General features: G+C 51.7%; 15 protein-coding genes across 15 annotated transcripts; 7 read left to right on the top strand and 8 right to left on the bottom strand.

Moving 5' to 3' along the window:
- The first annotated feature begins 2,495 nt into the window (after window positions 1-2,495).
- Window positions 2,496-4,586, top strand: P152DRAFT_459777 (S-adenosyl-L-methionine-dependent methyltransferase). The gene is made up of 3 exons (XM_033679751.1): window positions 2,496-3,288; window positions 3,348-4,126; window positions 4,191-4,586. Exons 1-3 carry the CDS (start codon window positions 2,803-2,805, stop codon window positions 4,225-4,227), a joined length of 1,302 nt encoding a protein of 433 aa, XP_033533015.1. The 5' UTR covers window positions 2,496-2,802; the 3' UTR covers window positions 4,228-4,586.
- Window positions 4,445-5,853, bottom strand: P152DRAFT_489850 (2-dehydro-3-deoxyglucarate aldolase). Its single transcript, XM_033682147.1, has one exon. The coding sequence runs from the start codon at window positions 5,419-5,421 to the stop codon at window positions 4,615-4,617; it is 807 nt and encodes a 268-aa protein (XP_033533014.1). The 5' UTR covers window positions 5,422-5,853; the 3' UTR covers window positions 4,445-4,614.
- Window positions 5,854-5,897: 44 nt separating this feature from the next.
- P152DRAFT_459776 (ClpP/crotonase) lies at window positions 5,898-7,475 on the top strand. The gene is made up of 3 exons (XM_033679750.1): window positions 5,898-6,607; window positions 6,712-7,179; window positions 7,232-7,475. The coding sequence occupies exons 1-3, from the start codon at window positions 6,285-6,287 to the stop codon at window positions 7,389-7,391; spliced, it is 951 nt and encodes a 316-aa protein (XP_033533013.1). The 5' UTR covers window positions 5,898-6,284; the 3' UTR covers window positions 7,392-7,475.
- A 60-nt stretch (window positions 7,476-7,535) lies between these two features.
- Window positions 7,536-8,700, bottom strand: P152DRAFT_459775 (60S ribosomal protein-like protein L18a). The gene is made up of 3 exons (XM_033679749.1): window positions 8,035-8,700; window positions 7,803-7,979; window positions 7,536-7,751 (listed from the first exon to the last, which is right to left on the bottom strand). Exons 1-3 carry the CDS (start codon window positions 8,245-8,247, stop codon window positions 7,593-7,595), a joined length of 549 nt encoding a protein of 182 aa, XP_033533012.1. The 5' UTR covers window positions 8,248-8,700; the 3' UTR covers window positions 7,536-7,592.
- A 348-nt stretch (window positions 8,701-9,048) lies between these two features.
- On the top strand, window positions 9,049-10,623 carry P152DRAFT_467341 (phospholipase A2; the record flags this gene model as incomplete). The annotated part of the gene is made up of 4 exons (XM_033680759.1): window positions 9,049-9,867; window positions 9,930-9,991; window positions 10,046-10,475; window positions 10,540-10,623. 4 exons carry the CDS (start codon window positions 9,049-9,051, stop codon window positions 10,621-10,623), a joined length of 1,395 nt encoding a protein of 464 aa, XP_033533011.1.
- Window positions 10,624-11,778: 1,155 nt separating this feature from the next.
- Window positions 11,779-13,087, bottom strand: P152DRAFT_71291 (uncharacterized protein). The gene is made up of 5 exons (XM_033683194.1): window positions 12,752-13,087; window positions 12,652-12,679; window positions 12,271-12,598; window positions 11,942-12,214; window positions 11,779-11,878 (listed from the first exon to the last, which is right to left on the bottom strand). Exons 1-5 carry the CDS (start codon window positions 12,813-12,815, stop codon window positions 11,855-11,857), a joined length of 717 nt encoding a protein of 238 aa, XP_033533010.1. The 5' UTR covers window positions 12,816-13,087; the 3' UTR covers window positions 11,779-11,854.
- Window positions 13,088-14,506: 1,419 nt separating this feature from the next.
- P152DRAFT_474967 (uncharacterized protein) lies at window positions 14,507-16,042 on the bottom strand (the record flags this gene model as incomplete). The annotated part of the gene is made up of 4 exons (XM_033681378.1): window positions 14,507-15,453; window positions 15,517-15,624; window positions 15,677-15,955; window positions 16,003-16,042. The coding sequence occupies 4 exons, from the start codon at window positions 16,040-16,042 to the stop codon at window positions 14,507-14,509; spliced, it is 1,374 nt and encodes a 457-aa protein (XP_033533009.1).
- Window positions 16,043-16,116: 74 nt separating this feature from the next.
- P152DRAFT_71312 (uncharacterized protein) lies at window positions 16,117-16,730 on the bottom strand. The gene has a single exon (XM_033683195.1). The coding sequence runs from the start codon at window positions 16,543-16,545 to the stop codon at window positions 16,204-16,206; it is 342 nt and encodes a 113-aa protein (XP_033533008.1). The 5' UTR covers window positions 16,546-16,730; the 3' UTR covers window positions 16,117-16,203.
- A 149-nt stretch (window positions 16,731-16,879) lies between these two features.
- Window positions 16,880-17,252, top strand: P152DRAFT_71282 (PWI domain-containing protein). The gene is made up of 2 exons (XM_033683192.1): window positions 16,880-17,053; window positions 17,117-17,252. The coding sequence occupies exons 1-2, from the start codon at window positions 16,950-16,952 to the stop codon at window positions 17,214-17,216; spliced, it is 204 nt and encodes a 67-aa protein (XP_033533007.1). The 5' UTR covers window positions 16,880-16,949; the 3' UTR covers window positions 17,217-17,252.
- Window positions 17,253-17,446: 194 nt separating this feature from the next.
- On the top strand, window positions 17,447-18,673 carry P152DRAFT_71221 (uncharacterized protein). The gene has a single exon (XM_033683191.1). The coding sequence runs from the start codon at window positions 17,540-17,542 to the stop codon at window positions 18,494-18,496; it is 957 nt and encodes a 318-aa protein (XP_033533006.1). The 5' UTR covers window positions 17,447-17,539; the 3' UTR covers window positions 18,497-18,673.
- Window positions 18,674-19,401: 728 nt separating this feature from the next.
- P152DRAFT_483246 (uncharacterized protein) lies at window positions 19,402-19,954 on the bottom strand (the record flags this gene model as incomplete). The annotated part of the gene is made up of 2 exons (XM_033681934.1): window positions 19,696-19,954; window positions 19,402-19,647 (listed from the first exon to the last, which is right to left on the bottom strand). The coding sequence occupies exons 1-2, from the start codon at window positions 19,741-19,743 to the stop codon at window positions 19,402-19,404; spliced, it is 294 nt and encodes a 97-aa protein (XP_033533005.1). The 5' UTR covers window positions 19,744-19,954.
- Window positions 19,955-20,126: 172 nt separating this feature from the next.
- P152DRAFT_467339 (fumarylacetoacetate hydrolase domain-containing protein 1) lies at window positions 20,127-21,100 on the top strand (the record flags this gene model as incomplete). The annotated part of the gene is made up of 4 exons (XM_033680758.1): window positions 20,127-20,165; window positions 20,237-20,262; window positions 20,320-20,531; window positions 20,670-21,100. The coding sequence occupies 4 exons, from the start codon at window positions 20,127-20,129 to the stop codon at window positions 21,098-21,100; spliced, it is 708 nt and encodes a 235-aa protein (XP_033533004.1).
- A 70-nt stretch (window positions 21,101-21,170) lies between these two features.
- P152DRAFT_474963 (uncharacterized protein) lies at window positions 21,171-22,477 on the bottom strand (the record flags this gene model as incomplete). Its single annotated transcript, XM_033681377.1, has 2 exons — window positions 21,171-21,621; window positions 21,678-22,477. 2 exons carry the CDS (start codon window positions 22,475-22,477, stop codon window positions 21,171-21,173), a joined length of 1,251 nt encoding a protein of 416 aa, XP_033533003.1.
- A 921-nt stretch (window positions 22,478-23,398) lies between these two features.
- P152DRAFT_515321 (ATP-dependent RNA helicase eIF4A) lies at window positions 23,399-24,933 on the bottom strand (the record flags this gene model as incomplete). The annotated part of the gene is made up of 4 exons (XM_033682893.1): window positions 23,399-23,515; window positions 23,569-24,570; window positions 24,630-24,773; window positions 24,897-24,933. 4 exons carry the CDS (start codon window positions 24,931-24,933, stop codon window positions 23,505-23,507), a joined length of 1,194 nt encoding a protein of 397 aa, XP_033533002.1. The 3' UTR covers window positions 23,399-23,504.
- A 349-nt stretch (window positions 24,934-25,282) lies between these two features.
- On the top strand, window positions 25,283-27,123 carry P152DRAFT_483242 (Clavaminate synthase-like protein). Its single transcript, XM_033681933.1, has 2 exons — window positions 25,283-25,794; window positions 25,887-27,123. The coding sequence occupies exons 1-2, from the start codon at window positions 25,460-25,462 to the stop codon at window positions 27,034-27,036; spliced, it is 1,485 nt and encodes a 494-aa protein (XP_033533001.1). The 5' UTR covers window positions 25,283-25,459; the 3' UTR covers window positions 27,037-27,123.
- The last annotated feature ends 719 nt before the right edge of the window (window positions 27,124-27,842 follow it).

The following is a 27,842-nucleotide window of genomic DNA, read 5'->3' as shown; positions in this document are numbered from 1 at the left end:
TGTAGACAACTGGTTCCGGGCATCCATCTTCCAGCGCTGATGAGGGCGTCTTCAGAACGTCATCCTGGAATCTGATGATTGTCTTGAAGGATGGTGGCCTGGTGTCCAAGTCTCCAAGCTCACGCCATAGGTGCAATGGGGCGCTTTCGGACGATCCTACATTCCTACCATGGTGTCCAGACGCTTGCATTCTCATAATCCTGCGCACCTCAAGTTTCAACCTCGCAGCTCTATTTGGCCTGGTGCAAGGAGCTCGTCTTGTCACTTGTGCCCACTCCTTACCTAGGTCCTAAAGTAGCTGCCATGCGCATGGTCCACCTGTTTCTCACCGTGGCTAACGCGAAAACCTTCATCGAAAAGGCTCACGGCCTAGTTTCAGCCCCCGTCGATCGCATGAACAGATGCGAGTCTGGTGCTATATCCTTCGGTCAGCACTTTGGTGTTCAGTATCCAAGCTATAATACAGCTAGCTCTGGGCCTCTGACGCTCTGTGCAGTCCGCCGGAAATGGTCTAAGTGATCTTTGCCCTAGAGGAGAACGGAAGACGAGGACGTTCGGTCCATTCTTTCACGATTCCATCTTCAGCCAAGATCATGGAGAGGTAGCTATTTCTAGTCCCGGAGGTTGGGCACGAGACAACGAGAGCCGAGACTCACGAGAGGGATACTAAGATCTGGGTAGTTGGTACTTGGTAGTTAGTACTTGCGTACGGAATAGTACGTACGTCGCGACTGTGCCGCACAGCGAGCGTAAAGCATGAATAAGTACCCAATCAACCGCACGCGCTGGTACGGCAGGATTGGATTCCTAGTTTTGCACAGATGATGCATGGCCCGCCGCAATGGGGATTGCCGCTGAAGGATTCAGATCGTGTTCGAATTTTCAGCAAAGGATGCGGAACCCTAACGGCGATCGGATCCTAAACAAGCTTGATGATCCTTCACGATGATTTCATAACGGCAAGAACCGTCTTGTATTAGTGACCACCGGTTCACTGGTATGCCGTACAACTCCATTCAGATCAATCAAATAGGTAACCAGTCAGATAGCGTATTAGCAGGTTGTTGGCCTGAGAGGATGAGGCGATATCAAAGGATAGGTAATGTCGGTGAGCATGACACGCCTCCCCCAACAGATATTGTGAACCTTGCCATTCAATCCAAGTGGTTCCGACTCTTCATGGCGTGACAAGCGCCAGATGATTGACTGCTAGCAGGAGCATCCATGTGTTCAAGCTGGACGCGAAGCTTGGCCGGTTTATTTCCTCTTCCAATTTACATACTGCATAGTGCTGCCTCCCAAGTCAGAGTGTCAGGGTTGAGAGCTCAGACGGATGGAAGCGGTCAGGGGAAACGATGTGGACTGGGGGTTCGTGGTATTTCTTGTGAATTCGGAATTGAGTGTGCTTACGCCTGACGCCTGACGGGACCTTGCTCGATCCCAGAATCGCATAATATCACATATGATAATTGGTGTCTCGCTGATTAATGCTTGTCTAGTAGTAGTGAGTACCCACAGGAAGGTGTCTGACCTTTTCCCCATCTAATTCAGCGCTCAGTTGAGGTTTGTCCTGACTGGACGAATAGATTGAGGACATGCTGGAGTTACTCCCGGTTACTCCAAGCTCTTTCCATAGACAGGAGGGCAGTTGTTAAACAGCCCTCGCAAAATAAATCATAAAACACACATGGTAGCTATTAAGTGCAAGTTAAACAAGATAATAGTAGAAGTATGCAAAATGCAACGTTAATGACATGCGCGGCAGCGCGACGGTGTCTCAGTTCATCTGATTGTCGGATACTCGGATGCTACCTAGTACCGTACATATGATCCATCAATCATTCACGGAACAGCCCACAGCAGTCGACGATGTGAATTGTGAAGGCTTGAAGGATTCCCAGGGGCCAGGATGCAATCCTTCGAAACGTCCCAAGCGCCAGGTCTGGTACATAAATAACTGATTGAATGAGTGTATTCGGACGACAACCGGATGGCAACCGGATGTCACCCACTCCTACTCCCACCATTAACTCCTAAGTATTAAGTCGGTGTTATTTTCGGTACGGATAGAGAGATATGGAATATCGTACGGATACGCCTCGCATCATCAACCTCGCTCTGATACCACGACACCCAAAACCGCCTCGCTTCTTGAGTGATGGTTCAGCGACTCATGCCCTCGTTTATTCGGACTTCTCGCAATATTCTAAAACTGTCCGGAGACTTTTCCGTGCCTTCGTGTTCGTTTGCCTGATGAACCGAAGAAGCCGGGCCAAATATATCTTCCTCAAGTCTCCGTCATTCAATCATGTCGGCTCGTGGCAGGGGGTTTGTACTGGCTTTTATGGACTAACGGCGTGGCGTCTACTGAAGTCTGGGACCATCAGTAATACGGAATAGCTAACTTAATGCCTATTAGAATTTAGAGTGCTTATTCCAGTTCCCGCCTCATTGGTCATTGACGCAGAAAGCAGATGGGTCATCGCGTCATGGAACGGTTTCAATATGCGCCGTTTTACCACTTGCATTTGGCGCAGGAGCATCTATTTCCTCTTCTGGTATTACAGTTTCCTTATTAAAGCTTGAGTATCGCCAGGTGTGGCCAGTTCTGGCCAGCGCTGTGTATTCCTCTGGCTTATACTGAGTCCCACCGTTATCATTGCTCGATCGTCGCCGAATATCCAGGCAGAGCATATTTGACCGTCACTGTTGTCCGAATGATGGGTCACAATTCATATTCCCCCGAATAATAGGTGGGGTTGAAGGACACCAAGTGGAGAATTTCCACGGACGCCATCAACCATGATAACGGCATCGGCCGCTGGAGAGGCTCCCTTCCATACGGATGTGTCCTATTCGGAATCAATACATTGTCAAGAATCAGACCGCCTCCCCAGGGACGTCATGCAGATACAGCAAGAAGATTCATCAATACCTCCCTCCCCGTACGAAGCGCATCCACACCTTCCAATACCGCCCTTCCAATTACAACTAGACACACCGCACGATAATGGAAACGGGACGACCGAAGTCCAGCAATCACAAGCCCATGCATTGTTTGCACAGCTAGCTCATCAGACATTGGGCAGCGCAGAGACCGGCACCAGTTCTTTCCCAGCGCCGTTTGATATAGTAACACCTCGATCACTGGAGAGGCGATACGCCGATAGCGCATACGATTCGGAGAGTTTAATTGGGGAGGATGCTCGCACCTTAGCGAGCTATATCACCAACTATCAGTACGAAAACGGCAGAAGATATCATGCATACAAAGATGGCGCCTACTGGGTATGATCGAGGCGACGAGATTGATACACGGGGCCAACTGTTCTGATTCCATCGTCTAGGGGCCGAACGACGAGCAAGCCAACGAAATGCAGGACCAATCCCACCACATGTACCTCCTCACTCTCGACGGCAAACTCCACCTTTCACCCATCGATCCCACCCCTCAGCAAATCCTCGACGTCGGTACCGGCACCGGCATCTGGGCCATCGACATCGCCGATGCCTACCCCTCCGCCTCCGTCATCGGCACAGACCTCTCCCCCATCCAACCCGAATTCATCCCCCCCAACTGCACCTTCGAGATCGACGACGCCACCGTCGAGTGGACCTATCCCGAGGACCACTTCGACTTCATCCACATCCGCGAGATGTTCGGCAGCATCCCCGACTGGGATTTCTTCTTGGCGCAAGCCCATAAGGCCACGCGGCCGGGCGGATGGGTCGAGGTGCTCGAGCATAGTGTGCGGCCGATCAGCGATGACGGGGGCGTTGGGCCGGAGCATTTCTATACGACGTGGGGAAATACCGTGGTACGGATGGGAGAAGTGTTTGGGAAGTCGTTCGCTATTTGGGACGAGGTGAAGGGAAGGATGGAACGAGCGGGGTTCGTGGACGTTCATGAAGTCCCGTTCGTTTGGCCGATGAATGGCTGGAGTAAGGACCCCAAGCTTAAGGAGCTTGGAAAATGGAACCAGTTAAGGATGCATGATGGCGTCGAGGGCTTCATGTTACGGCTGTTGACGACAGTGGGCGGCTGGTCGTATGACGGAGCGCAAAAGTTCTTGGAGGATATGAAGAAACAGCTGAAAGATACCAGTGTTCAGGCATTCCTCCCAGGGTACGTACATCATGCCTCACGTCTAATATACGATTCAATGCTCAGCTACTAATTGTCGGGGTAGATCGGTTGTCTATGGAAGGAAGCCGTTGTTGGACTGATTCCGTCTCCTTCTGTGCTCGAGGAGGGGTGTTTCGCACTGAAATTAGAGGCCGCTTCAAACTGCTGATATCGCAGGTGGTGGCGGTAGTCGCCAACGAGATGGAGCCAGCATCATCGCCCACCTCAGTGCCAGCACGCGCCTGAAGCAGAAGGCGATGGCACATGTGAGAGGGAACTTACTGCAATGCATCTGGGACCGACGTATATTCGATTTGAATCACATTTAGCAAGGCGTTGGCGGTTTTTCATTTGGGATCTCCGCTTCCAGGCCAAAGAGTGGCCAGTGTATTTATGATACCCGCAGGCAACGATCCTGTACACTTCATTGGGTACAATGGTCAATCGTATAGATCGTGACAAGTTAATCTAATAGTTTTATCCGTTCCCTACTGTGACGTCTTCAATTCATTGACGATCTGCATCGAGATTCGGAGCGCAGCACTGGCGCCTTCGGTCAATGCCATCACATCTCCAGTGACTAGCATGAACGAGAACCCCATCTTAACATGCGCCTTCAACGCCTCTCCACCAGTCGAGAAGATCCCCACCGGCATCCCGATCTCCTTCCCCACCCTTATCACCCTCTCCAACGCCTTCATGTATACCTCCTCTTCCCCATGCGACCCCGGCAACCCCAAACTCGCCCTCAAATCCACCGGCCCAACAAACACCCCACTCACTCCCTTCGTCCGCATAATCTCCCCCGAATTCTCCACTCCCAACACACTCTCAATCATCACAATCAAATCCACCCCATCCTCCCTACCCGCCTTCGCCAAATACGCCCCCACTCCCCCTTCCCCCGTCACATCCGCGCCCCCCGCCTGGAACGGCCCTACGCTCCGCCATCCTTCCGGCGGATACCTTGCATGCCTCACCAATGCCGCTGCCTCCTCCGCGCACTGCACCATCGGTGCAACAATCCCTGCGGCGCCAGAGTCCAGCGCCCACTTGACCCATTCGACGGCGTGCGAGGGGATGCGGACGAGGGGGAGGGTGGCATTTCGGGAGCCAGCGGCGATGGCGTGGACGAGGGAGGTCATGGTGGCGGGGGAGAGGGGCGCGTGTTCCATGTCAATGAGGGCCCAGGGGAAGGAGAGGCGGGAGAGGAGGTGGGCGGAGAAAGGGGAGGGGAAGGAGATGTAGGCGCCGAGGAGGGGGGAGGAGGTGCGGGCGAGGGAGGTGAGGGACATGGTTGGGGATGGATTGGGTGAGGAGACTGGATGAGGAGGAATGAGGTTGACTTTTGGATGGTAGAATGACTGGAGTACTGGCGAGAGGCGAGCGTTGAGAGGAGGGAATGTTACGATGATAGAAAAAAGAACAGCTTTAGATCGGGGCGAAGGAGCATCAATCGACCTGGATGAGGGGCTATGAATACCCGGTTAACCTACAGCTCCTCCATAATAACAGTGACTACAGAGGCAACCAGACAGTCCCCCAGGTCTCTCCCTCATTTCTGGTAACAAGAGTCTGGTGGAACATGATGAACAGATGAAGTCTGGACGATTGATCAGATGTGATGTGAATATGTTCGCCTTGTGGCCTGAGAACACACTTCTGCTTCCGCTCCTTCATGTTCATTCAGTTGTAGTGTTCTGCTTCTATGCAGGACAATTAAAATAAATTAAATCTGCGACCCCATACCCATCTCAATGCGTTATACGACAATACGACTTACGAGTCTTCTCAGACATTTACGATGTAGCTCTCTCAAGTCTCAACTGTAACTCCACATGAGAATTAAGCTCCCCCTCTCATCCAATGGTCGGCAAGCCCTAGGAAGAACCGAGTCCCCGCGTGGAGTGAGGGAACAGTCGCACGGGTTCCTAGTTTCGGCAAACCATCCTGAACCCCCTCTGCAACCGAGGCCATGATGCGTGTCGTGGATGGCGACGGTGTGCCTGCGGGTGTTTTGGTTCTTATTCTTGCTCGATGTGAGGGCTGTTTCTTCCGCCATTGCTATTTATCTCGCTGTCATTTGATCTCTTGCATTCTTTTTTTGCAAAGTACAGTACCTATTCAATTCATAAAATAACCCCCCAAAACCGTCATCATGCCTGGCGCCCCTCCACCACACGTCGCGATCCCCAAGAGCTATCAGAATGTGGGCTTCAAGCATACCAAGATCTCCCACTACCCGGCGTCATCAGCGGAAGTGACCCCCATCGTCATCTTCACGCTGTACCGCCCGGGCAAGTACAATGCCTTCACCGAGACCATGATGGATGAGGTCGAGCAGGCGTTCCAATGGTTCGACCTCGACGACCGCGTCAAGTGTGTCATCACCACTGGTGATGGCCGGATATTTTGCGCCGGAGCCGATCTGGAGACCTCGTTCAAGGGCGGATATGAGAAGCCGAGCGACCACCGTGACGGGTACATTTTTTTTTATACTTCTTCGTTCCACCAGAAATCCCCTTGTTTCCTGATCTATTGAATACGCTATGGACTTTTCCACCATGCTAACTCCCACTCCACAGTGGCGGCCGTTGCTCCCTCGCCATCCACCGCTGCCGTAAGCCCACTATCGCCGCCATGCAAGGCTCCGCCGTCGGCGTCGGCATCACCATGACCCTCCCGATGACGATCCGCATCGTGTATGCGCAAGCGAAGATCGGCTTCGTGTTCGCGCGCCGCGGCTTGATCATGGAGGCGTGCAGCGCCTTCTTCCTGCCGCGGCTGATCGGCATGTCGCGGGCCCTGCACCTTGTCACCACCGGCGCGACCTACCGCGCCGATGACAAGCTCTTCGGCGACCTGTTCAGCGAGACGCTGGACGCGCCGGAGAAGGTGCTCCCGCGCGCGCTGGAGATCGCGGATGAGATCGTGAAGAATACGAGTGTGGTGAGCACGCATTTGATGAGGGAATTGATGTATCGGAATCCGGGGTCCGCAGAGGGGACCCATTTATTGGATTCTAAGCTTATTTTCGAGATGTTTAGCAACCCGTAAGTCACGTCTGAACATAACCTACGCGGCCTTCCACTGACGGTGTTATAGGGACAACAAGGAGGGTGTTGCGTCATTCATGGAGAAGCGCCAGGTCAACTTCAAGGGCACTTTGGAGGACGACGGTCCGGTTTCGTACCCCTGGTGGGAACCCATTGATGTCGTTCGCGGCGCCAAGCCGGTCGGCTACCAGTATAAGCCTAAGATTTAAATTAGTTATCCAGTGTATCCGTTGTATCCATTGTATCCATTGTATCAAGTGGCAATCATAGAATTTCAAAATTCGCAGCATTTGTTTGTATCGTGAATTGGTTCCATTTTGATTGACGTCGCTAATCTACGTCACACACATGCCATGCCATGCAATATGATACGAAAACGGAAACCCGCAGTTGAACTCCCCATGTCCATTTTAGAAGAAGGTCGAGGGCCGGTTGGCCGCGAACAGACGGTTGGCGGTAGACTTGTTGACGCGGTGAGGGAGGGGGAATTTCAGGTCCTTGGTGAGGAGCTGCTTCATGTACGGGCGGCGGATGTCGTCGGTCTTCTCGATCTCCACAACACGGAGGACCTGGGAATTGTCAGTCAATCATTCGAGTGAGGATAGCATAGTGCCGCATACGTGGATTGATCGGAAACGAGCACGATGTCTGGCAGCCATGTCCTGGTACAAAGCGTCGACGGCCTCGGTCCTTGACATCTCGCGGTACTCCTTGTACATGTTATGGGTACCGGATCGTGAATCGTAACGGATCCAGATGCCGAAGTTCTTGACCTTCTGGGGGCGCTTCTCGTGGATCTGTTCATGCTATCAGCCACCATCTCTAGCTGCCCAAAATTCTAATCATGCATACCTCGTTCAGAGAGACGATCTCGCCATTGGCCTTCTTGATCTTTCGGAGCTTGGCAAGGAAGTACCAGAACCGGGACTTCGCAACGACAGTGTTCGGAGCGAAGATTCGCATGCGGTAGAGCTTGGGAGTTGGGTTTGCCTCGGAGGGCAAGTGCCGCCCGATGACTTGGTATTCCTGCAGCCGACCTGAGGACACTATCAGTACAATTGTCATGCAGTAGCGGTGAATCCAAGAAATGAGCAATGGTTTCCGGCCCAGTTCATGTATCACATCATTTTCGAATTATTTGGTCGCAGAATGTCGCTCGAAATCGAAGGTAAGGCGGATATGGGTGTCGGTACACATTGAAGTATCCCAACTGCGTTCGAATGATTGAATCAACTCAATTTCGACTGCCATTCAGCAATTACAGATAGTAAGCTGGCAATGTAACTCGGAGTCTCCAATGAGGCCTGGTATCGCCTATTCTTTTGAGCATTTGCATTCTGGTTCATGGTTCATGGTTCGCTCCATGACTTCGAGTCGGGCTTCGAGGGACGTTCGGTACGGTACGAAAGTGTCTATCCTCCTCTTCTGGGTCCGGAATATCCTAAAGCAACGCTTGATAGTGTATGAAAGGATTCAGCAACTTACCCATTGTTACGGTTGACGAAAGTGGCTGTCGTGTGCTTCGGTGAAGTTGTGATGCGTGCGCAGGCAATTTCTCTCGGTTGGTGTGTGAAAGTGAGGATCAACGTTTCGCCGGGAGACCCACTCTAAACAACATTATTTTCAACCAATCATAATTGGGTATCATATCCCTGTCACCTCCTTCTCCATGTCCCTCCATCATCACTCACTTCACCAGCTCGCAACAGATGAAGGGAGATTCCACTACAGGGAGGTTATGAACCCCGAGGTTCGATATATTGTCCCTTCTGAAGCCAATTATGCTAATCAGAAAAGCTTCGCTCTAGTTTAATTCTGTGTTTTCCTTTCTATCCCTCTCGTCCTCCTTGTAGGCTCTCTCAAACCATGGAGCCTATTCTAAACAACTTCAAGGCCGCTTTTTCTCAAGGCAATGGCTACGCCATGGCAAATTGTTTGATGCCAGCTGCTCCTAAGGATGATGCTGGCCTTCTTTATGGGTTCTACCGCAGTACCAACCACTTCAGCGTGCAGAGTGACATCCGATCCTTCCTCACGTATGACTCAAGAGGTCTGTTTGTATCTAAGCAAGAATCAGGCCTCTGGGTCGATGTCTTTGTAGCCTATTGGAAAGCCATTGGAGACATCCTACACGCAGAGGAAGCATCCAATCAGACCAAAGGCCCTGGAGCCGACTGGAACAAGGTCTATGAGTCCTGGAAGGACATGCTGAACGCGCTCCTGCGGGGCTACACCAATTCCACCTTTCCAGCCTGGTCAATCCCTTGTCTCTACGTCGCTGCAAAATATCTAAGAATCTTCGCCATCAAAGCCGATGAGCAGACGGAAAAAACCAAAGGCGCCGTGACCTTCAGCCAAGGTCTATCGGATGATCTTGTCAGCTCGGTTGAGAAGAACGAGAAGCTTGAAGATGCGACACGCCAGATCAACCGTATCTACGGGATTTGCTCGAATGATCGAGCCCCCATGGAGGAGTCAAGAAAATGGGGCCTTTACTACTTCACGAATCTCATGTTCAAATGTCATTTCAAGCTCAATTCAATCAATCTCTCCAAGACGATTCTCAAATCCTTAACGGCGTCAGCGGGGGATATGCCTCCTTTGCACGCATTCCCCAAGTCACATCAAGTAGCCTTTCTCTACTATACAGGCGTCATCAGTTTCCTGGAAGAGAATTATGAGAAGGTGTGTTCACTTTCCAAATCACCACAAGGCGCAGATGACTGACGCGCTCGGATGCCTTCTAGGCGGAAGAGAATCTCACAAAGGCAAAGCAACTTTGCCACAAGGACGCCCGCAAGAATCAAGAGTAAGGCTGCGTTCTACCAACAATACTGTTGACTCCCACGCTAACGTGGCTCAGGCTCATCATGACCTACCTAATCCCCTGCCACCTCCTGACAACTCACACCCTCCCCACCATGGCGCTCCTTGGTCCTTACCCACGCCTCCAGCAACTCTTCTTGCCACTAGCAGTCTGCATCAAGAAAGGTGATCTCGCCGGTTTCGACGCTGCCCTCGCCGCCAGCGAACGGGAGTTCGTCAAGCGGCGCATATTTCTCTCGATGGAACGTGGCCGAGAAATCGCCCTCCGCAATCTCTTCCGGAAGGTCTTCCTTGCTGGCGGATATGAGCCACCCAAGGAAGGCGAGACAGGCACGAACCGAGTGCGCAGGACGAGGATCCCGTTGAACGAGTTTACCGCCGCGATGAGGCTGAGCTTGAAGTTGCGGTCGGAAGACGAGCTTAGTCGGGATGAGGTGGAGTGCATGTTGGCCAATCTGATATACAAGGTATGTCAACCCTCTAGTATTTACAGAAACGCCATTGATCTGCCTTGCTGACATTCATGTGAAGGACAACCTCAGAGGTTATATCGCCCGTGATGCAGGGATGATTGTGCTCAGCAAGAAAGGCGCATTCCCTGGCACGGGGGTCTGAGAGGTTCGCCTTTTTCAGTTGCCACCTTTCGATTAATACATTCGCCAATAAGAGATTATCGGTGCTTGATGAAGGCTCTCAGCAGCACTTAGAGCAACTCGCCTAGTCGCCTTTCCGTCCACTAGAAGTGAACCGATTCTCGCGAAATATCAGATGCACTGACCACTACCTAACTTTATATCTATCTTCAAACTCCGATGGCTTCGATATTCTAACGAGTTTCAAAAGCCTAGGCACCGCCCTATTCATCCCACAGCATTTAGGGATATCGTGTCTGTGCACGCCTTGCTTCACGTTCCATCCACAAATGGTTAGGCTGAAGCAAGTATGACTCACAACTTTGATATTCAGGGATGAAGTGCGACAGCGGTCGGTCATTTGATTCGACAGTTGCTCGGCGAATATGCGCTACTATCCCCTCTCTGAATGTCCCAGTGGAATGGTTAGGGTAGATGCAGATGGATCTAAGGGTGGATCTGAGATGCTGGGATGATGAAGGGGATAGAGTATCATTGCTTCATGTTGCGCTTTGAATCCGAATCATCGTGAGACGCACCTTATATATTCGTGGTCGGATGGTCACGGGTCAAACATCACCAGAATGTGACATGTTATTGGTGCACTCATCTGACGTATAATCTCAAAACCAGAATCAATATCCGCACATTGATCAGTCTAGCTACTCCCTCGCGTCCTGTCCTTCAAGTTCAATTTTGATTCGACGATATCCTTCCATCTAGTCACCATCAACAAATTACATGTGCCGCACAAGCAATAGTTGCTCGATATTAGAATGGAATATCAAGACCAATCATTAGGTGCCTCGCTTCCCTCAAAGCTTCGTAAATGTGCGTCAACCTAAGGAACCCGTCAAAGTGAATGCGCGAACCGAATTTTTTGTGTCCCTGTTTGCCTTGCCTGCAGGATGAAGACTACCTTGATAAACCGTCAAGACTAGCCCAAGAAAGAAAATTGCAGGCGAGGGCCATGAAAATGATGCCGGAAGAGCAGATGTATGATACAAGTTCACTGTCAGTAACAGTGGGAAATAACCAGAGCGCCAGTACCGTCCAGAAATGAAAACACACAAATATATGCACAGAAGGGTATCCGAAATAGACGAAACCTGTAAACGAAAATGAGCATGAGGAGCGTGTTGCAAATTGCATTCAACGGGATTGAGCGATGAGCAAATGGCAAATAGAGTCAGACGACGCAATCCAGCTGTTGCCTAGCGTGGCGATTTCATTTCATCCTGCAAGACAAGAGTTAGATAAGGCGTCCAATAGACGTTCCCTATTGGAAGCACAGTACTCACCATATGATTGACCATCGCGACGAAGAGATCGAAGAATAGCCTGCCACCAGCCTCCATCTCGTTCTGCATGGTGCCGCTCCGCTTGAATGTCTGCCGACTCCGGATGATGAGCGTCAGGTAGTGAGCGCGCAGCTTCGAGTCGGTCTCAGGTGTGTTGGCGTAGGCGTAGCGGGCGCTGGAGAGGATCGTGCTGCACTGGATGCCGGTTTGGAGACCTTGCTTGCGGAGGGCAACGCGGGTGAGGTCTTCGAGGCCGTACCTTGTAGCGGCGCACTTGCGGACGGTTAGATTCATAGACTCGTCATTGTGGGGATTGCGGAAGGACTTACGTATACCACCGTGTCTCGCAAGATCGGAACACAGACTCCAGTCAACCAGACGGTCGGGTCAGCAGAGGAGTTCTCCAGTTGCCAGCTTCGTCGACGCTTGTCGTACTCCATGCGAGGTGTGTAGTCGCCCTTGTACAGATATTCCAAGATGCACGAGAACACCTCGGGTTCTTCGTCGGGAAGCTCGATGCGTCGGTTGGAAGGCTCGAAATACTGCTCTCGAAGCATGGCGGCGAAGTAAGGTGAGTGGCAGAGGACGTCCTCATGAGCGGCGAAGGTACGTTGCTCGTGGCCGATGTAGAGGGTGACGATGGCGCTGGTTAGTGGTCTAGATGTCGTCAGTATCAGATGAGCTTTCGTTATGATACTGCTTATACTTACGGGCTGGCTTGAACGGGTGTCTCCTGTGCTTCTTCTGCCATCCGTTCGATTTGTCGAGAAGATGTGGCTTCGCGAAACGATCCATGTCTTCTGCTTTTACTGCTTCGATGTCTTGTGGAGAAGCTCTCGCCTTTACGGTGCGACTTGGTGACGCTGAACATCATCTTGAATGAGGCTGCTTAGGCAGTAGCCGACCGAGGGGACCTAAGCAAAACTGGAATGTGCAAATGGAACATCAACGAGACTTATATAGACTTCAAACGAAATCACCAGGCAACAACGGAAGGGATATAGGCATCAACCTCAGGCAACCATTCGACGAACAAGTGGACAAAATGAAAGGAGAGGAAGGAAGAAACAGAAAAGAGTTACCCATGGCGCCATTTATGTGAGCAGGATACGGAAGTACGGGACGGAATTGATAAAGGCCTCCTCCTCACCTACCAGGATACCTGATCCCTCTGCAACGAAGGCGTGTGAAGCAACTTCGGGGAGGACAGGAAAGTGGGCAAGTTAAAATATTTGGGGGACGCGTTCTTCACTGATTGGGCGTGTAAATGGACTCGCGTCCATGGCGCGTGAAAACGTGACTCGATTTCCGACGCCGCGGGTCAGTGCGTTGCCTGTTGCACAGCAAACTCAGCAATTCGTGTGTCCATCGCTGCCTTTGACTCCGCCTGGTGGCTACCCTGGCGCTTTTTGCTGAGGTGAACCTTACCAGTGAATCTTACTATGAGGCATGAATCGTGCGGATACGAGGGGTGCCCTGCGACTGGATCCTTGGGATAGGGACACGGAATGTGATGGCGCCCAATGCGGTTAGTCTTATATCAACCAGTTTCATCGCCTTGACATCCGCAGAAGAAGCAACGGGACATCCTTTAGAGGAAAATCGTGATAATTGGATGGGCAGAGAGACCGGGAAGAATATTAGGGAACAGAAAGATGACTGGTCGCATCATCAGCTTGCGTATACGATTGATGGGGAGAATTGACCCTTCGGAGTGAACTTGCCTCGCCTCTTTCTGCCTTATCACGATCTTCCCCGAGAACTCGGATCACCCACTGCGCAGAGCTTCAAAGGGCCAGCTTTTGGTGGTGTCATCTGCTTTCGCTCCCATGCTTCACTGCAAACGGATCAGTCACTTTGTGCCACCATTATCCTTATTTCCCGAGAATGGTGGGGTGGCCGATTTCATGGAGCAGAACAGAGGGAATCGTGGAGCTCTGGTGTAAACGGGGGAGTGGTGGTTGATCTTGAACCGATTTGATTCGCCCATCTCAAGCTGACCCAGGAACCAAGCTACTGAGCCTGCAGGTGCAAACACCCCTCGGGTTTGAATATCTCTGGAGCCGAAGGTAATATCACATGGATGATAGAAGAGGGGAATACTCCCACTTTCTAGTCATTATTATACATCTCGCTGCCGATTAATATATCATTTTTCTTTGAGCTCACCAGGTCAAGGATCTTCATTCTTATGGCATGTATCCTTAGCTGCCCCTTTTTGGAAAGAGCTCAGGCTTTTGTCTGGTTTTCAAACTGTAATACCTGAGCGGTTCTAGTGATGAGGCTATTGATATTTGCTCTGGCATGCACCACATATAGAAGCAACTCAACGGTATACGGCATTTCTCGCATGTCAAGGCAATGTCTACGGATAACAACGGCGATGATGGACATAACTGTTCAAGCTTTCCAGGTAGAAGTGAAGTATCGAAAGTAGGTAAGCTAGGTACATGTTCATGAGAATAGAATCGTCTCAACGCCCTTCCAGCTCTCTGTCTGCCTCCTGAGTCCAGCCTAGTCACTCAACCTGCATACTCGTACCACACAACACCACCACGACCTCAACTAGCGGGCAGTTTCCAACCTGACACCCGCCTGCGCCGCTCGAATCCTGAAACACACCTCATCGGCAGCCTTCCTCCCCATGCTCGCCTTCACAATCCACTTGGGGCTGTAATACCGAGCCTTATCCAACCTTCTTGGCTTCGTGTTGAGGACCAAGAGCGATGGATGCTCCCCCGTAACCACAACCACGCCCGGTGGTGAAGGTGTAGGCATAGCCGATGTAGAGGACCCATCCACTGTCGCACTAATATCGCGGGGTTGCAGCTGTCCCTGTGGGTTATTTCGCTGCCCCGATGCGCCCAATCCTTGCTGCTCTTGGCGCTCAGGAAGGTCGTCAGACAGCACCGCGACGCGCTCTGCTATGACGGGAGCTCCTAGATTCGGGTCGTCGTAGGCACTCGATGCGACGTTCGCAGGAGTTGTGTCAGAGGGCTTGGGGGCCGAGGCATCTGTCGCTCCCTTTTTGGACCCAAGTGTGAACGCCGAGTCCTTGCGAGAAGCGACATTCTCGTTTGGAGCCGCGACATCCGATGGTTCACCCCGAATCACTCCTTGTTCCTGCTCTTGCTGAGGCGCAGCATCCTGCTCTGGCGAAGTGGCGGGCGCACGAGCATGTCTCAAGGAAGGCAGAGTCCAGTTCTTGGCAAAGCGCCGAACCGACGCAAAAGGCACCACAGAGCTATGGCTGGAAGCCGGAGCGCTCTGGGGTTGTTCAGCAATTGTCACCTTCCGGGACGACGGTGGCGGCGGCGTTTTTGAGGACCGTCGAGGAGGCTCCCCACGAGGGACCCCAGGCAAGGTGTCGAGAGAAGCTAGGTTCTGTTCGGCGGTCGGCTCCATGGGTTCTTGAACTTCATTCGGTTTGTCTTTCGTGGCCGTCGTATCCAGTCCGTGGACGGGAGGCGTATCCTCCTCGGGCTCCTCGAAGACAACGCATTTGGGTGGCGCTGGGGAGTGTGAGTGCTCTAGCGACAGCAAGGTATTACAACAACGATTTGATTTTGCCATACCTGCCTTTTCTGGAACCCCAGGCGTGGCTTCCGCAGTTGGCGTGTTGTCCGATTTTTGGTGTCCACTACCCACTGTTTGGTGAGGAACTTCGGGTACCACTTTCTCTCCTATCCAATGTCAGTAACACTGATTCACGAGAGTTGATGTTGTTCCTCGTACCGACCACCGGAGATCTTGTCGACGAGGCTGCCATTGGGGCATCCGGGGCTGAAGCGGCGTCGCTCGCCGTCTCTTCGACCACGGTTTCTTCTGGCTGTGGCTTCTTTATGAGCTCCTGTTGCTCTGCGCTGGGGATATTTTGACCCGATCCCTCTTCTGTCGCAGGCTTGGGGACCGGGTGGAGTTCAGGGATGGCCTTAAGCTGCGCTGGCTTGGGTAATTCAAGCTTGGGAGCTGGTCGGGAGGCTAGATTGGGCTCGGAAGGCTGCGGTTGTTCGCCTTCTCGACTCAGTAATACACCAAAACTAGGCTGCACTGTGTCTTACCGGGAGCAGTGCCAAGAACCCTCTTGATACGGCTGCACATGAATCCGTCTGCGGATTCTCAACGACGACGCTCAAAGACTGCGCTCATTAGACGAGGGCAGAAAGTATGGATATTCTGGACTCTCCATAAAGGAGTGGTTGGTAGGAGGCTAGACAATGAAGAAGTGAATATATTGAAACTGAAAGAATGCGACTGTGAGACTAAAACGACGGCAATGAAATGAGCCAAAAAAGGCAAATGAGGAAAAGAACTACAACCTGAAAAACCACGACTGGGCACAGGACCCAGCGTCCTAACCAACCCCTCCCGCTAGAACGGGGAGTGGTGATGGGTATCCAGAGGCTGCTTCCGCTGGGTCTTTGAACGATCCAGTTTCGGAAACAAGCCTGGATACTTCCTCCCATGAGGCATATAAATGAGACAATCCAACTATCTTTGTACAAAGCACGGATAGGGGCACAATGAAATAGATCTTCACCATATTGGAGTAGTACACAATCGCTGCCCGCCAGTAGCAAAAGCCAAGCTATGTTCATGGCCATGACTTTGATATGGTTTCATATGTTGCCAGATGCAGTCAACGTCTGCAATGCCTTCCACATCTCGACAGCACTCCGGCTCGCCAGCAAGAGCGACTTCATACGGGTTATCTAACCAATAAAACCATACAGCATCCGCCTGATGAAGAAGGGCCTGACTGTGAAATGGAAAGCGAGATCTTTCAAGGTTGACGTCTAAGACATCTGAGGCAATCGGACTGGGAGCCCGGTACAGGTGCATAGATATCCCGAGGATCAGCCGCAATTCCGAGATTCAGCCGAAACGGGACGCGAGAATCATCAATCAGTGCTCTGGAGTCAAGCTTCACCAAATAACATTATCATTGCGCACGCGATACAACGGATAACTCACAACGTCCTCCAATTTTTCTCCTGTTTCCGCCATCATGGCAACGACGGTTGATCAGAAGTTGCTCAAAGCAACTAAATTCCCTCCCGAGTTCAACCAGAAAGTCGATATGCAGAAGGTGAACGTTGAGGTCATGAAGAAGTACGTCCCCGCCTAGTGCAACATGACAACTGGAGTGGCTTGCTGATTAGTGTTGCTGGATAGATGGATCGCTGCCAAAATCTCCAAGATCCTGGGAAATGAAGACGATGTGGTCATTGAGCTCTGTTTCAACCTGCTCGAGGGCTCAAGATTCGTATGTTGACCATGTCGCGCAGTTCTGAGAGCGAAACTAATCCAAGCTCTAGCCAAACATCAAGCACCTCCAAATTCAATTGACAGGATTTCTTGAGAAGGACACTGCAAATTTCTGCAAGGACCTGTGGACGTTATGCCTGAGCGCCCAAAACAATCCGCAGGGAGTTCCGAAAGAACTTCTAGAGGCCAAGAAACTAGAGCTCATCCAGGAGAAGGTTAGCTGTCGTCACTCACTTACATCTGCATCATTCTAACCAAAGCAGGCCGAGGCTGAAAAAGCCGCTCAAGAAGCCCGCGAACGTCGAGAGAGGGAGCAACTACGCGAACGCGATGTTGAAAGTATTAGGCAGCGGGAGCGCAACGATCGCGGCCGTGGTAGAGGACAAGACAGTTCACGAAGAGGTTCTCGGTCACCACCACGCCGACGCGAAGGCATCGACACATACATTCCTCCCACACGTCAAAGATTCCGCGACGGTCGCAGAGACCATCGTTCGCCATCCCCACCTCATAGGCAGCGAGATAGGTCCCATTCACGTGACCGCGTTCGACGAGAACAATCAGTCACGCGGGCTACATCGAGCGTGTCTAAGTCTCGCTCCAGAGAACCCGCTGCACCACCGGCATCGTGGCGGCGGGACCGGAGAGAGCGAAGCAGCTCCAGATATCGCGCCGCTGATCGCTACAGATCACCCACCCCTCCTAGAAGACCGCGCTCACGTTCTCCCAGAAGACGCCGCCATCGTTCCTATTCACCCAGCCGAAGCCCACCACCACGATCTCGAAAGCATCGACGACGGGACTTATCTCCCTCTCCGAGTCTATCTCTTTCGCGGTCTCGCTCGAGGAGTCCACCACGCAAACGCCGCGCAAGATCATTCTCCAGAACACCCTCTGACGTACCTAGTACAAGTAACGGAGATGCACGTGCTGATATTCGCAAAGGTCGAGACCGAGATCGACCACGGAAGCAGAGGCGAGGTTCCTCTTCCCGTTCCCCTTCTATTAGCCAAAGTCGCTCTCCAAGCCCCACCAGGCATAAACTGCCGCGACGACACCGAGATCGAAGTGACAGCCGGAGCCCACGCCGAAGAGACAGGATCGGAAATCGCAAACGACAACGCTCGATGGAACACTATGAGCCACGCCACAAGAGACGACGAAACACATCATCGCCGGAACCGGAAGATCGAGGACATAAGCGCAACATCAGTGACGCTCGCGGTGGTGCTGAAGAGGTTGGTGACGAATCGCCTTGAAGATGCCGTTGCTCGTCACATAGTGTAACGCATAAATCCCCTAACTGCACCTCGGCGTCAATATACCCAATGCCTGCCCAGCTAAGTCAAGAGTAGCCACACTATAGCAACCACACCAGCACTGTATAATATCAGCCCCTGAATCCATAGTCCAGAGCAAATCCACCATTTCTATCACCGCTGAGCCATAGGGCAAATCTAATGACCTAGTGAGCTCATCATTGACAGTCGGCATGATTCTAACAGTTTCCTAGTCCTTCAGCTCCCCAGTCTTCTCTTCAACTAATGGACGCTCGACAACATCTAATCTCTTCACAAACGATGACCCCAAACGCTCTCAATTCCGTTCAGCTCGAGTCTCATTTGCTTTTCCCAATTCAGCTGCTTCTACTCCCACCTTAACTCCTTCCTCAATTCTGAAGTCACTAACGGCAAACGAACTACGTGAAAAACTCTTAAAACAGCGACTCATCGCAAGCCGACGCAAATACCTTGCGACTGCTAAAGCCAAAAGCAGCACAGAACCCAAATCCGAAACCATCGATCATGATTCCAGTCCGCAGTTCTTGGGTCTGGATAGCACTGGCTCAGGTGAAAAGTTGCTCACCAATGATTAGAACTAGCTCGACCCGTACCATAGCATCAGGCATGGTGAAATGGAGGTTAATCTGCATGAGGCCAGAAGTGGCAAAGTTGGACAGTGGCAAGGTTGGACAGCGACAGACAATTGTTATTTGGCAGAGCCGTCTCCCCTTTCAGAACTCCTGCCTCAAAAACAGTCCATAGCAGAACAGGATACATACATGTACTTTGCATAACCTCATAGCCATCAATCATAAACATCCACAATGCATCATCCATCCCACACCCTCCGTAACCCCCCCCCGCCTTCCACCTCTCCATCCCCATCGCCATCCCAAACTCTCGCCCCATTCACCGCTGCGCAACCCCCAACGCCCTCCTCCCCACCCTCTCCGCCTCCTCCCTCACCGGCCCCACTAACTCCTTCCTCTGTGCCCCCTTCAACGCCGCATGCAACTCTGCCAGCTCCTTCGCCCGTCGTAAATCGCCATTACCGCCCTCTGCATGTTCCGGTGCCTCGATGCTGGAGTTCTTGGACGGCAGCACTGATGAGGGGGAGGGCCGCGTGGAGACGAGAGCGAGCGCGGCGGAGGGATCCTGTGGGGTGTGAGTAGGTGAGTTGAGATAGAGGGGAGGGAGATGTACACAGGCGCGGAGGGAGGTGAGGTCAGAGAGGATTTCTGCGACGCGCATGGTTGTGATATGGCAAAAGTAGTGTCTGTAGTGGTTGGGTATCGATCACGGCTTCGCCGAAAGCTCAACTCGGCATTGTGAGAGTAGATGGTTGGTTACTGAGCATGCCCTTTCAGATCTCCGCAGAGATTTCACAATTTTCGAATTTCCTGTTAAACAGGGACCAGATCAGGAAAATGGTGATACTTATCGCGATGAAGCTGAGAGCTTGATAACGGATGCCTCCCAAGTGCTGACCTTATTTCCGAGGTGCCTCCGAATGTAACTCACCTTTGGTCATGTCCACTTCCATAGCTCCATTCTCATGAATATGACTCGACTTACATATAATTCCTCAACATCTCACCAGAAAGGGTGACCCGGAGCAAATTATCATATCCAATATGGCCTCCGCAGCATCCATAAGAGCCAATTGCAGAAAGGTACCACCCGGACACATAAGTACCGTCTTATTTGCTGTACCTCCCAAACCCCATGCTAACCCTCCGACTAGGTCATCTGCATTGGCCGAAACTACGCGTACTCATCCCCTTCGAACCACCCATTCCTCGGCATGCATGCTGATCCGTAACCCAGAGACCATATCGCGGAGCTGAAAAATGCCCGCCCAAAACAGCCGTTCTTCTTCCTCAAGCCGCCGTCCTCGCTGCTGCTGCCGGGCCAAGGGCCTATGTTGAAGCCGCGGGGCGTGACGGTGCATTATGAGGTAGAGTTGGGGCTTGTCATCGGGAAGACGGTGCGGGATATGCATGCGGAAGATAGGGAAGGGGCGCTGGATTCGATTGAGAGTATGTCTGCTGTGCGACCGGATTCTACATGTTGCGACACTTTGTACGGCACGCGCGAAGATGAGCAGCATCTTCACAAGCAATTCGGAAACATGAGAGATGATTGACCAATGACTAAGTTGCTAACGATGTGCCTAGACTACCTCGTCGCCATTGACATGACCGCGCGCAACGTGCAAGACGAAGCCAAACGCAAAGGCCTCCCCTGGTCCATCGCGAAGGGCTTCGACACCTTCCTCCCCATCAGCAACCCGATCCCGCGCCAGAAGATCCATCCGCGTCCCGACAACCTCGAGCTGTGGCTCTCCGTGAACAAGCAGATCAAGCAGCGCGATAACACGAACCTCATGCTCTACAACATCACGCGCCAGCTGAGCGATATTAGCAGGGTGATGACCTTGGAGAAGGGAGATATTGTGTTAACCGGCACGCCGAAGGGAGTGGGCCCGGTGGTGGCGGGTGATCGGATGAGTGCGGGGGTGAGGATGGATGGGAAGGAGATCGAGGAGGGGAGGATTGAGGTGGATGTCGTGGAGAGGGAGGGGCCGTATGAGTTCAAGGAGACATAGAAATTTGAGTCGCCTTTGCTTGGTCCATGGATGCGCCGACTAGATTTCGAGGTTATGGATGGCCTGAGGTTTAGTGCGACGCCACCGGTGGGCTCTGCAGAATCTCCAGGAATCGACGTTTGCGCTGGACGCTTTGTGGCCAGAAACGAGTAGGTTTCATTGGATCGTGGTGGGAGGGTGTGGTGGATTGATGTTGAGTGGTTGCAGCGTCCTGAATCATTGAAATGTTTGGCTCTGTCCCGGCTGTTTGGATACTATTTTGATGATGTTGAGCTTCATTTCCGTTGCATTCCGCTTCGTGTCCGTCTGCCAGGAGCCTTCTGTCTGGTGTGGCCTTGGGACATGTCCTTTCGATTGACTTCAACCCACGATATGTGTTCCTTTTCAAGCCCCAGTTGACGAAACGGACAATCTCCGAGGTCGACTTGCTTCTTCCTTTGGCAAGTCGAGCTGAACGCCGCAAGCGGTGAGCATTAATCTTGATGTCCTTTCTGCCGCCGTGAATGAGGCGAGGACCCGCACTAGATGGATATTAGAGTCAATATAATGTTTTCATATCCTTTGAAGTCAGTCTTACCTTCGATGTTGCTTCAACACCAGCGGACTAACGAGCGCTGATGATGCAATCCTTGATGGGCTTGATTCCGGAAACAGTGGCGTCTTCGCCGCCTGAGCTTCCTCCTTGCTCGGGCGTTGGTTCTGGGAGTGGAATTGTGCAAGCCGGATCTTCAATTGCTCAATTGTCTCTGAATCCGCGCGGCGTTGCGCCTCGAAAATGCGTAGGTTTGCCTCAACTGCATCGATCCTCCGGGTCATAACGACGGCATCAGTCTTGTCGTTCTTCCTCGGAAGAACGCTTCCCTCTTGGTCGCTTGTGCTGGCCTCGATATTGGCAAGACGGCTTTGGGTCGCTACGAGATCAATCTCGAACTCATGCAAGTTCCCCTCCGAATCCTCCTGCTTGCCCTGCAGCTTTTCCAGCATGCCCTTCAGTTGCTCAATATTCTGGTTCCAAGTCTTCTGTTGTGCTTCCACCTTAACCCTGAATTCCCCCAGCTCGTCCTTCAGTGATTGCTGCAGCTCCTCTAGCTTCTTCAATGCCTGCGCGGTACCGTGTTTCTCTTTGGAGGCGGCCGTCTGTCTGTCGACCTTCCCTTTCAGTGACTTGAGGTCAATGTCGTATGTATTCAGTCGCATCTCGATCGCAAGGGTCTTCTCGATATGATTCGCATGCTGTCGCTTCAGCTGGAAGGCCCAGAGAAGCTGTGAAGGGTAGGTCGAGTCGGATTCCTCTGGGCATCCGTGAGTGCCAGGGTGTGGATCGAGCTCAGTTGCAGTGTCAGACCGCACGTCAGGGACAGATTCGGCGGTATCCATCGCGATCAGTAGTATGCGGCCGTTTTAAAAAGCGTTCTGGTTGTCTTCAATGCCGAGCACGATGGCTGATATCGTATTGTTACAGTAATCGGCAGAGCCAGCTGATATCTCAGGTCTGGCAGCTAACATCAACAAACAATATGATAGTAAACAATCACTTCAATTGATCACTGTTAACGACGAACGGGTACCTCAAAAAATAGCCACTTAAGGAATAAGAAGAATGAGTGGGTTATAGACTCCATGTCCTGATCAAGTGATGCATCGGATTTGCAGAGGAGAAAAACAACGTGAATGTGTTGACTCGGCAGTGATAGGAAAAGAAGGCGCCATCGACAACCATGACGATGTTCTTGCCGTCCGTTACATATGGTCGGTCTTTGGCTTCAATTACTGCCCGTCTACTCGAGATGGCGTTTTCGAATTATCTCTACTCTGAGAGGTTTCTATGAGCAGCTCTACTATCCTTTTGGAAACCGCCAGGCCAGAGATGCTTGGGTATTTTGGTAGCTGGACTAACTGGACAGCCGTTGGTCATGGTAATCAACAAGCGAGAAAATCGATTCAATCACATGGTAAATCACGACTTCAAAACAAGCACCAACGTCATCGGGTCAAGTGCACCTTCATTGATTGCAATGTCCACAAGATATAGAAAAGAGAAATAGGACCGAAGGCCCTCGCACCGATGGCGCACACCAGACGGTGAACCACGATCCCCACCCAGTTCTAGCATGATACGGAACTAAGGAAAAAAGGGAAAAAGAGAAACGAAGCGGATGAACAGCAACAAGGAAAATTGGAAGAGAGAACTTCTCAATCAAACGCCGGAACGTGAATGCTCGCGACCACTATTACTGTTCATTGGCATCAACAACCACTTTTTAAGCCCGACAGCAAGGCCGTGATGCTTGCTGCCACGGCTCGCATCATTTCCAATCCAAACCCCTTAGCAAAGGCATAATGCCGCAAACACCACTGTATTCGAATGGCATCCCTTTGCCAATGGTCATGAATCATGATATCATTAGATGAGATCTGGAGGCAAATTAGCAAAGATCAACAAATAGAATGGATGAATCAAAACGTACCGGCAACGTTCATGGGCATTTCCTCGATTTGAGTGCTGTAGAACTGCTCGATTTCCCTCATCATGCGGACATCGTCAGCCGTAACGAAGTTGATCGCAACACCCTTTCGGCCGAATCGACCACCACGACCGATGCGATGGATGTAGTTCTCGCGGTTGGATGGAATATCGTAGTTGATGACCAGGGAGACTTGCTGGACATCAATACCACGGGCAAGAAGATCGGTGGCGATCAGGACACGCGAAGATCCGGAGCGGAACTCCTTCATGATAACATCACGAGCAGCCTGGTCCATGTCACCGTGCATGGCGGAGACGGTGAAGTCACGAGCCGTGAGCTTGTCGGTGAGCCAGTCAACCTTTCTCCGGGTGTTGCAGAAGATGACGGCCTGGGTGATGGTGACGGTCTCATACAAGTCGGAGAGTGTGTCGAGCTTCCAATCTTCCTTCTCAACGGCAATATAAAACTGCTTGATTCCCTCGAGGGTCAATTCAGCCTTCTTGACAAGGATGCGGATGGGGTCGCGCATGAACTTGGTGGTGACCTCAAGGACGTCCTGGGGCATGGTAGCAGAGAGCAGAACCACCTGGGTGGACTGCGGGAGGAGCTGGAAGATGTCGTAGATCTGCTCGGTGAAACCGCGCGACAACATCTCATCAGCCTCGTCAAGAACGAACATCTTGATGGTATCGGTCTTGAGAGCACGACGCTGGATCATGTCCTGGACACGGCCAGGAGTGCCGACGATGACCTGGACACCCTCGGAGATGATCTTCATGTCGTCACGAACGCTGGTACCACCAATGCAGGCATGGCACTCAATGTTCATGAAGTCGCCAATGGCAACAACGACTTTCTGGATCTGCTGGGCCAGCTCACGGGTGGGAGCGAGGATCAAGGCCTGGCAATGCTTGATATTGGGGTCCAACTTCTGGAGGACGGAAACGGAGAAAGTAGCGGTTTTACCGGTACCAGACTGAGCCTGGGCGATAACATCATTGCCTAGCCAAAATTATCAGGATTTGCTTGGGGAAATTGATTGTTTGTGGGTTAGGACTCACCCTTGATAACGGGCATGATCGCACGCTGCTGGATGGCAGAGGGTCGCTCGAAACCGTAGGCGTAGACACCACGAAGCAACTCCGGCTTCAGGTTCATCGCATCGAAGCTGTCGGTGGTCTCATCGTAGTTGCTCTCGATCTGTCCTGTGGAGCGAGCGCTGTCAGTTTTCCATCATATCGAGACACGCTGAGTTGGCATTATCGAATCAAAATCGATCCAGGATCAACCATATATCGTAATCTGATGAAATATCGCATCAAACGTACCCTCGGGGATCTCCTCGAGACCTTTAGCGTCAGCCATGATTGCGCTGGAAAACGAAGACTACAAGCGAACCCGCTGTAGTCGTGATAGAACGGTAGAAAGAGCCTGAGCAAAGAGCGGGTGCAGGTCTGGCAGACGAGCCCCACTAAGTGATTTCTGAAAGAAGACGGGTTCTGAAACGGACTCTTTTCTATAAGAGCCGCTGGAAAATGGATGGTGTTGTGTTTGATAATTTGAGGTGTGGAAAAGTGAAGGATTGAAAATGGTCGAGGCGTTGTTGGAACTTTGACAGAAAATTCGTCGCATGGGCCGTGGGCTGACAGGGCCTCACGTGATCCACTTGTGTTCGGTACAATTCTAGGACCCTGAGATCAAGGAAAGTTTAGGAAAAGTTCAGGAAAAGTTCGCCACATTAATTTGCCCGTGAATTTTTTGGCAAATCTTCTGGTGAATGCATGGATTGGTGGTGTATGACTACGATGAGTCAATAATAAGTCACTGCTAGAGTCATACCAATCGTTCCAGCCATACTGCTGCTCGAAACGGTTGGCACTGCCCTCCAAAAATGCCACAGATTGACGGAACAACGACAGCGATATTACTGGAAGAACGTCCATCAAAACGAGTAAGGCCATCCCCTGTAAATGATGTTCATACTGGTGATGGCCTTGAGTCGGGAGTGAAGCCTCATCCTCTAAGAATTCGCCCATCTGGGAATGCTTACACATCGAGAACCAACTTGAAAGCAGGTGCAGGGGCATTCCAGCGACTAGAAGACGAATTGCTAATGAGTCTGCTCGAAATCTTGAGCCCTGGAGATCTAGCAGGGCTGGGAAGGACTTGCAAATTCTTATATGCGTTCACGAGGCATGATGAGCTTTGGCGAGACTTGTTTATTAGGTATGTCAGGTCAGGGGTTGCGCCAGTCTCTCGCTGCCTTACCTGTAAATTATATATTACCTAGTCCGAACTGCTGCTTACAGGTAATATAGACAAGGTCACTCAAACTTCAAATGGCACGGTTCATGGAGAAACACATTGCTTGGGCTCCCACAAGCCAAAGCCAGTGCCATCGACTGCAGCAACGTGTTTGCTGATGCTTTATACCGCCCTTATCAGTGTGCTTGCATTAATGTTCCTGAATTTGTGTCCAACATTCCATCAGGAAATGAGGTCCCTCGTCTCTCAGACCTGTCATTTGAGGAGTACTCTGGGGAGTGGCAGCATAAACCATTCATTTTAACCGAGCCAGTGAAACAATGGCCCATCTATCAAGAATGGTCGGTGGAGACACTCCTTGAAAAGCACAGAGACATCATATTTCGAGCCGAAGCTGTGGACTGGCCACTGGAAAAGTACGTCGACTACATGAAGGACAATAACGATGAGAGCCCCTTGTACCTCTTCGACCATGATTTTGCCGAGAAGATGAATCTTTCAATCGACAGCAACAAGACCCAAGCCTTGGATTACTCCCCTCCGTCCTGTTTCGGCCCAGATCTCTTTACTCTCCTCGGTTCGGACCGACCACATCACCGATGGCTCATCATAGGTCCAGCACGGAGCGGCAGCACTTTCCATAAGGACCCTAACAATACCTCTGCCTGGAACGCTGTGATAACCGGCTCCAAATATTGGCTTATGTTTCCATCCTCATCAAATACTCCACCTCCCGGTGTGTTTGTAACCTCCGACGGCGCCGAAGTGACCGCGCCCCTGAGCATCGCCGAGTATCTCCTCACCTTCCACGAGATCGCCCGACGAACGCCCGGCTGTCGAGAAGGGATTTGTCATGCTGGAGAGGTTCTGCATGTCCCGGCAGGCTGGTTCCACATGGTCGTTAACCTGGAGGATGGCATCGCGGTGACACAGAATTTCGTGCCCGAGAGCAAGTTGCCTGATGTGCTGGCGTTCATGAGGGACTCGCCGGAACAGGTGAGCGGGTTTTCGGAGACGGTGAGCGATCCATACGAGACGTTCGTGGCGCGCCTGCGGGAAAGTTGCCCGGCAGTTCTAGAGGATGCGTTAGCCGTCCTGGAGAAGAGGAAGGGTGGGCAAGGAAGATGGGAGCGGTTGGTAAAAGCGACAGAGGTCGATGGTGGTAGCTTCTCGTTTGGATTTGGGGATGACGATGTCCCTTGAGAAGCATCTTGACCGGTTAGCTGCCCCGTCTATAGATAGCTCCAGTCGCGAGACTATGCATAATCGAATGCTGCTTTGCCGCTTAGGACATATCGCATCCCGACCTCATGACAAATGTCAAACTCCTTTCGCTCGCGCCGATCATGGTCAGGGTCATGACCCCCTTCGGACGTGCAGCATCATAGACGGCTTTTAATTCCTCCGGTTAGTCTGTTATGCATCGCAGATGAGCTGTATTGCCATCAAGATGCCTTGACTGGTAAGAAGGAGTTAGTTGAGCCTCCAGATAGACTCACGGGAGCCCAAGGCAGACCTCTTGCATCATGGTTGCTTGAAGGATTCCAAATAGGAGGTCTGATACTGTGTTCTATTCGCAGTTACTGGCTTCTTAGGTGTTAACTGTTGGAAGGCAACAACGATCCTGATGGACGATAGCGGTCCAATGGAAATCGCTCTCAGGCACACTAACACGGGATAGAGGTAAGAAAACTCGGTGACTCTGTCATCCTTCTCTTGGAGGGTCACAGGTCTTTCTTCTGAGAATGAGATGTTCATATACTTATCAGAAAGCGAACCTGACGTCAACCTAAACCTTCGAAGCTAAACTAGATTAAATATCCGAGATTGTGAGGAAATATAGACTGTAGAAGGTTGATAAAGGTTCCTCACAACATGATGGGACACTGCCCATTATAGCCATGGTCGGCCAGCTTCACGGCATCGTCACAACCGCTGATCCAACACAATCCTCTGCAGCTGATGGTAGACCGGACAGCTGGAACTGCGATTCTTTGGACAGAATCCCC

Source organism: Eremomyces bilateralis (genome assembly GCF_010015585.1).
Source record: "Eremomyces bilateralis CBS 781.70 unplaced genomic scaffold P152scaffold_14, whole genome shotgun sequence".
Taxonomy (NCBI): Eukaryota; Fungi; Ascomycota; class Dothideomycetes; order Eremomycetales; family Eremomycetaceae; genus Eremomyces; species Eremomyces bilateralis.
This window is presented reverse-complemented; position numbering and strand designations above follow the sequence as displayed.